The 8,146-nt window shown below is 30.7% G+C and overlaps 1 protein-coding gene across 1 annotated transcript; it reads left to right on the forward strand.

Moving 5' to 3' along the window:
* The first annotated feature begins 371 nt into the window (after positions 1 to 371).
* On the forward strand, positions 372 to 7,259 carry LOC133816863 (CO(2)-response secreted protease-like). The gene is made up of 11 exons (XM_062249173.1): positions 372 to 500; positions 602 to 720; positions 815 to 912; positions 2,869 to 3,018; positions 4,021 to 4,132; positions 4,230 to 4,740; positions 5,441 to 5,541; positions 5,736 to 5,969; positions 6,089 to 6,206; positions 6,327 to 6,504; positions 6,610 to 7,259. The coding sequence occupies exons 1-11, from the start codon at positions 399 to 401 to the stop codon at positions 7,158 to 7,160; spliced, it is 2,274 nt and encodes a 757-aa protein (XP_062105157.1). The 5' UTR covers positions 372 to 398; the 3' UTR covers positions 7,161 to 7,259.
* The last annotated feature ends 887 nt before the right edge of the window (positions 7,260 to 8,146 follow it).

An 8,146-nucleotide genomic window follows, 5' to 3' on the forward strand; every position in this document is an offset into this window, starting at 1 on the left:
TTAATATGTTTATGTCATTCTTTTGTATATATATATGACAATTCTTCTATAGGGGCTTCACTTTAAGCCCTACCGGTAGGGCTCTCAGTGTTTCTCGACCCGTGAACAGTTTTCGGTGCGACTATTTTTTTATGACCGTGTATATTGTAGCTATTTAGAACATCCTGCAAATTTTCAGAAAATTCTGAATAGTTTACAATAGTGAAAACTAGGTTCAAACATGTTATTTTCCACGCGTATAAAAAAAATTAGTCACGCGTGGACAAAAGGCGTAGTAAATATATGACACAATCAACCGAAATACTACTACTATATATATAGGTAAGGGAAACATAACACATACATACTACTTATGATAATAAATAAATAAATAAATATATATATATATATAAATTCCGATGACTACTATTATCGTTCTTCTACTACTACCCTTTCTCTCATTGCAATGGCTTCTCATTTCTGGTTCCCCAACTAGTACTACTCATCATGAGATTCCCAAGGTAATAATTCTAAAATATGATTACTAATAAAAATACATATATCCATTATCTTTTTATTTATACATATATATATATATTATAACTCTTTGTCATATACACAGCATTATGTGATATATATGGGAGCACCGAAACCATCACCAAATAATGGAAACGAAGCTGCAGATGCTAAAGTTGATGAGCAATTAGCTCATTTGCAGTTACTCTCCTCCGTCATTCCAAGGTTAATTAATAATTAATTAATTAATTACTCATTTGATATTGTATATACTAAATCAAAGAGTTCAACAATTAATCATGAAGCTAAAATTTGGCAGCGAAGAGAAGGAAAGAATATCTCTAATCCACCATTACCACCATGCTATTAGAGGATTTTCTGCCATGCTTACCCATAGTGAAGCTTCTCTTTTATCTGGTATATATATATATATATATATTATCTCTCATTTTTATCAAAATAATTCATTATATAAAGTATAATTTATGTTTTCTGTAAATGTTTATACCATTTTGAATCTTGTATTTTAACTGATTATCGGTTCGGACTCTTTACTTTTAAAAATTAACTTGTGGATCTCAAGTTTTGTCGAGATGTTAAAAATATGAATAAATAGGTCATTTATTTGAACATTATATATTGGTTGATCATCCGTTTTGATTTTTTATTTTTGAAAATTAACTTTTGAACCATGTATTTATTCAAAATGTTAAAAATTCTTTACAAAAAATAAAACATATATTTATGTAATTTATGTATCTCTAAGGGTTCACACCATTTTGAACCTTGTATTTTAGCTATATTTATAGATAATTAGATTTGATTAATAATGTTCTAAATTAAATTAATCTCACATGTATATATTGATATTTTAAATTATGAATATAAAATATCAAATTAATAAATGAAAAATATTGAAGATAAATGGTAATTTATATATTATTTAATTATTATTGTAATTATTTGAAAATTTGTTGTTAGTGTTTGAATTTGAAATATCAAAACAATGAAAGGATAAACGTAGAATGAAAATTTTTGAAAATAAATTTCAATTTATCTTTGATTGATTTATTATTATTATAATTATTAAAAAATTAGTTATTAATATTTGATTTTAAATTTAAAATATCAAAACATAAAATAAAAAGATAAACGTATGTGAAATGAAAAAATTTGAAGATAAATGTCAATTTGAATTAGATAAATATTTTTATTTTCTTAATCATAAATTTTAAAAAATAAATAAAAAAAGTGAAAAAAATGAAAAAATAAAAAGAATGTTTTGGAGCAATTTTAGAGTCCCACATAAATTCTCTAGTACTCTCTTTTATATAAATATATAAATTCTCATCCTTCAATTATAAATTCATTTTCATATATATGAACATAATAAAAATAAAATTCATAAAATTAAATAATAAATAAATTTTTGTATTATGTATTATAAATATTATTATATATTTTAATATAAACTAATTTGTTTTCATAAAAGTTTTTTTTTTTGGAAATTTTTTAGACAAATATTTTAGTAACTATAATATTTATCATATATCTTATATAATAAGGGTAGATAACGAAAATTCTTAGTTTTAACGGTTTTTTATTTTTTTAAGGTTAACTTTAACGGAATATTCTTATATTTAACAGTAGTTTCTAAACACTTAAACTTAAATAAATTAAAATAAATAATTAAAAAATTAAAATATGACATTTTTTTAGATATTTTACAATGATAATTAATTAAAAATAATTAATAATTAAACAAATTAAAAATAAGATATTTTTTAGATATTTTACAATGATAATTATTTTTAAATAATAAATAATTAAACAAATTAAAATATGATATTTTTGAGATGTTTTACAATGATAATTATTTTAAAATAATAAAATCATATGTTTTATAACTTAAATAAATATTTAATTAAACTTAAACTCACTCATTAGAATAATATCATATTAAACATATAATATAATATTTGAATTAGCAACAAGTTATTTTAAAAAAAAACTAGAAAGAAACTTAAATTTAAAATTCACGTATAATATTTAATGTTACATCAAACATAGAATATATAATCTTTTAGTGTTACTCCCAAATTCATAAACTAGAACAGACATAAACTTAAACAAAAATAAATAAACTATTTAATTAAAATAGGATATTTATTTCAAAATTTATATGATATTAATATAATTTAATAAAAATAATTAATAAATTATATATATTAAACTAAGTAATAAACGTGCTGCACATTGTTTGTACCTAATATATATATATATATATATATATATATATATAAAAAGTGGCAAAGCACATACAAAGTATGTTGTGACATTTTTTATGACAAAATTAAAAAAATGGGAGAACAGGTCATAGTGACGTGGTATCGGTGTTTGAGGAGGAAATACTTGAACTACAAACAACACGTTCGTGGGATTTCATAGAAGCAGGAATGCAATCAAAGTGGGGTTTGGATAAACCTATCACCACTAACATGATTATTGGGGTAATCGACTCAGGTACATATATAGATAGTATAATAATAATTTATGTATATTTATATAAATATTTAAATTTACATGTCTCTACTAATTATTTTCTATTTGATTATTAGACTTTTGTCATCTATTTGGAACTTGGAAAAAGTAAATTGTAAGCGAGTTCATTTTGTTTTAGATTGGAATAAAAAATCATATATAATACATTTATTTAGAAAATTTAAAAGATAAATTTAATATAGTCATATAAAATTTAGAACGTCGATATATAAATATATTCAAAATGATGAATGGAAAAATAGTAGCTAGTTTAGTTCTTATATTTTTCCCAAATACACAATCTAACATGTATTTTGTTAAATGATAATTTAGGTTATGTATTTTACAGAATATATCAAAATAGCACCTTAAACTCTATTTTGATCAAAATATTTTCAAATATAATATTTCATTCTCATCTCATCGATCACTTTTTTCACTACTATAAACATATTTTATCTGTAGCATAATATTTTGATTCACTTTTTAAATAACAACAAATATTATAAATATAGGATAATTTTATGGTAGGGCCTTCAAAAAAAGCCCTACCGTAGGGCTCTTTTGTGTTCTCATCCTGTGAATAGTTTTCGGCGCGATTTTTTTTTATGACAATGTATATTATAGTTATTTAGAGCATCCTGCAAATTTTCAAAAAATTCCAAATAATTTATCGTGCCGAAAACAGATTATTGCACGCGTGACTAATTTTTTTATGCGCGTGGAAAATAACATGTTTGAACTTAGTTTTCGGCACTGTAAATTATTCAGAATTTTCTGAAAATTTGCAGGATGCTCTAAATAATTACAATATACATGGTCATAAAAAAAATCGCGCCAAAAATTATTTAAAGGTTGAGAATACAAAAAGAGCCCTACGGTAGGGCTCTTTTAGAAGGCCCTACCAAATAAATTTCCATAAATATAAAAGTGGGTGTGTAACTACTACGTAAAAAAATTATAATAACATTTGTGTACTTTTAGGGATATGGCCGGAATCTGTAAGTTTTAGTGGCAAAGGATTTGGACCGATTCCTTCAAAATGGAAGGGATCTTGTCAGACAGCATCAGACTTCAACACAAGCAATTGTAATAGGTAACAGCGTCATCACAATTAATTATTTTTTATTTTGTATCCGGCCGGCGGCCTCTGATCAGATTGTTATGGCAATGGAATTTTATTGCTGTTGTAGGAAGTTGATAGGTGCAAAGTACTACCTCCCACAATCGGCGAAAAAGGAATGGACACCAAGGGACTTAACAGGGCACGGGACACATGTGGCCTCCATCGCAGCGGGCTCAGTAGTTCCCGGCACTTCCTTCATGGGTTTGGGCAGTGGAACAGCGAGAGGTGGCGCACCGTCGGCCAGAATTGCCAGTTATAAGGTGTGTTGGAGTGGTGGTTGTTCTTCAGCAGATTTGTTGAAGGCCATCGATGATGCACTCAGTGATGGAGTTGACATAATCTCTATCTCCATTGGCTCCAAAAATGGCTTATCCGAAGAATACTTGAAGGACCCAACAGCCATTGGTGCTTTTCATGCTGAGCAAAAGGGTGTCTTGGTGGTTCTCTCCGCCGGTAACAGTGGCCCTACTCCTTACACACTCAGCAACACTTCACCATGGATGTTTACTGTGGCAGCTTCTACTATTGATAGACATTTCAAGTCCATCGTTCATCTTGGAAATGGGAAATTTCTCAATGTGAGTAATTTTCTTATCTTATCTCATATATAGCCTACATGGCTGAATTAGGGTTGAGCATAAAATCCAAAAAATCGAGTACACCAACCTTTCGAACACCGAAAAAACTGTTAATGGCGTAAACCGCCACTGTTCGGTCGGTTTGAAAAATCTGGGTGGACCGACCGGTTTGAACCAAAACAGACCGAACTTATAAATATGTATAGGTTATGTTATGCATATGGACTTTTAATTATGTTTTCAAACTTTCAAATTTGTGAATGTAAGTATGTTCTATGTATTTATGTTTTAAAAAAACACCAAAATACATTCCAACAATCCCAAATTTTTTTATTTTTTTTAACTAAAACTTTCTAAAAAATTATGGATTTTTTAAAAAAAAAAATTAACTTTGGTTTGGTCGGTTTAACCGACCAAACCGCGGTCCAAAACGGTCGGTTTTTTTCTTTAATTGGTTTGGTCGGTCGGTTTTTGGATTAAACCAATCTAGACCGAAAACCAAATTCTGGATTTAATAATATAAAAAAACCGTCCAAACCGACCAATGCTCAGGGACCATTGGATTGGAGGTAAGTTTTCTTTGGTTTTTATTGGTCAAAGTATCGAATATATATATATGTATGTTTCTGACGTACTTAGATGATTATTAAACCCTCAAATACTATATAAATGTTCTCTTTTTTTGTTCTTGATATATTAGGCAGTTGGCATTAATCTTTCAAATCTTTCACGGTCACCTACATATCCACTTATAATTGGAAAGGACGCGGCTATTAGTTCTGCAGTTGTATCCACGGCAGAGTAAGTGTAATTTTACTCTTACTCTTTCTTAAATAATTAATGATATCATCACATTAATATCCACAACATATATTAATTCATAATAACATATAAGGAAAAAAGTTGACAATTAACATAACATTAGTAAAAGCATTACGAACCAAAATTAGTCATATTTGACTACTGATACTTGCATAAAATATATGTATATGCAGAAACTGCTACAAAGGATCTTTGGACATTAAGAAAGTAACAGGAAAACTTGTCGTTTGTGTTGATGGTGGGGACGTTGAACGTTTAGACGTTATACCTTTAAAGCAGAGCAAAGGATTAATTATGATTATGGAAGATGAAAAAATCTCACCCTTTCCTACGAACACTTTTCCATGGGTACAAGTTGGCAAGGTTGCAGAATCTGACATTCTTATAAACTACATCCGCTCTACTGCGTAAGTCATATATACATATATATATATATATGTGGCGAGATATATAATCCAAGTTCATTATTATTGCATCAAATTAACATGTGTAGCTTAACATGTTTGGGAAACATATGGCAACGCAGGACGCCAACAGCAACAGTTCTTCCAACTGTTGACACTCCAAAACTCTATAAACCTGCACCAGTGGTGGCCAGTTTTTCATCGAGAGGCCCTGCATTGCTCACAGAAAACATTCTAAAGGTCACTTTCTCATCTATACAATCATATATATATATATATATTTTGATTTGAAGAAACTGAGCATATATATAAATTGATCTGTGTGTGAAATCTTTGACGTGAGCGTATATATATAAATAGCCGGACATAATGGCACCCGGAGAAGCGATTTTAGCTGCAGATAAGAACAACACGCAGTTTAGGTTTGAGTCTGGAACCTCTATGGCTTGTCCACATGTATCTGGCGCTGCTGTTTTCATCAAGTCAGTTAAACCTGCCTGGACTCCCTCTATGATCAAATCAGCACTTATGACCACAGGTACCTGTATATAACTTTTTATAAACCTATAAAAGATCTCAAGATTATTACTAGTAAACTTATAAACAAATGACATGAACTTGTGTTTTCAATGGGCACAACCAGCATCTGCATACGACAACACAGGGAAACCATTAACAAACACCTCAAAAGAAATGGCAAATGCACATGAGGCTGGAGCTGGAGAACTAAACCATATGAAAGCTCTAGACCCAGGGCTAGTCTTTGAAACAACCACACAAGACTATTTCAATTTCCTTTGTTACTACGGCTATCCAGAGACGAAGATAACATTCATAATCAAGAACACAAGTTTCAAGTGCCCCAAGATCTCAAACAAAGAACTCATCACAGACATTAATTACCCTTCCATCTCTATTGGCAAACTACCGCAATCAGCTCCCAGAGTCGTCAAAAGGACTGTGACCAATGTCGGACCCTCCAGCTCTACATACACTGCTCAAGTTGATTCCCCGAGAGGCTTAGTTGCGAAGGTTAATCCAGATAGGATTGTGTTCACCAACGCCTTGAAGAAGGCTCATTTCGAGGTGTCGTTTGATGGAAAGGGGGCTGCTAGAGGGTATAATTTTGGACATATTACTTGGTCTGACGGTGTTCACTCTGTTCGGGTTGTGTATGCTGTCAAAGTAGTATAATTCTACTTTATTTGGAAACATATAAAGTAATCAAATAAGTATGTCAACAATAAATGCTTTGTAATATGAATAAATGAAGAGTTTTTTTATTTTTTTTTATTTTGAATACATATTTATTTATGAAAGGGCAATCCTCCCAAGCCTGGGAGATGGCAACGTGCATTAACTAAAGACAAAAATGCCAAAAGTTTCACAATAAGTAAGCTGCGAACAAGTCTTGCCCGGACAGCAATCACCAACAAAAGCTAAGTTAATTAAATCTAAAACAGAGTCAGTAGCCATCACGTTAATTCTAGATGGTCATTGAATACATCTCACTTGGCACTGCCTTTTCATCAATGAATCCATATCTATGTTAAGCTAATTCCATGGCTGATCTTGGTTACATCCCACAACAGGTGCTCATCCTACCAGAACAAGGATTGAGATTTCAACTCAGAGGGATATCTGATCGCCAGTTCGCAATGTAAGAATTTCAACAACCTTTATGGCATCGCATTGAAAGTATTTCAATACAAACTGAATTTGTCTTCCATTTATTTCCACTGATTTGTGTCTTGCCACTAGATTTAGCCTATCAATTGGTATCAAAGACTTCGATCCTCCATGGCTCCAAAGAAAGATCTACAACTAGAAGTGCTTGAGGAAAGGTTGGAGAATTTCCAAGCTGAATTTCGCACAGAATTTACAAAAGTGAGAACTGACTTCCAGCACCTTCTGAAGGAGATGGACTCGTTGAAATCAGAAAAATGGGGTCGATGTAGAAGAAGATGGACTTCTTGGTGGGGCAGTTAACTCAAGGCTTACCAATTCCGAGTTAGCCAAACCACCGCAACAAGCAACAATCGTCACAGGAAGGCGGTGGAGGCAGACATCAATTCAACTGCAACACAGACTTCATCGGGTCGTCATTCTTCTCCACCATTTCAGCCTCCGACAAGGAACACCATGCTGTATATTGAGCAGTGTTTCAGGAGAGATTATAG

The sequence above is a fragment of the Humulus lupulus genome, chromosome 2 (genome assembly GCF_963169125.1).
Source record: "Humulus lupulus chromosome 2, drHumLupu1.1, whole genome shotgun sequence".
NCBI lineage: Eukaryota > Viridiplantae > Streptophyta > Magnoliopsida > Rosales > Cannabaceae > Humulus > Humulus lupulus.

Excerpts from the sequence above, each read along its gene's own strand:
- LOC133816863 (XM_062249173.1), top strand. The coding sequence starts at position 399 with ATGACTACTATTATCGTTCTTCTACTACTACCCTTTCTCTCATTGCAA. Across the intron at positions 913-2,868 it reads TGAAGCTTCTCTTTTATCTG|GTCATAGTGACGTGGTATCG; the intron begins GTATATATATAT and ends ATGGGAGAACAG. Across the intron at positions 6,505-6,609 it reads ATCAGCACTTATGACCACAG|CATCTGCATACGACAACACA; the intron begins GTACCTGTATAT and ends GGGCACAACCAG.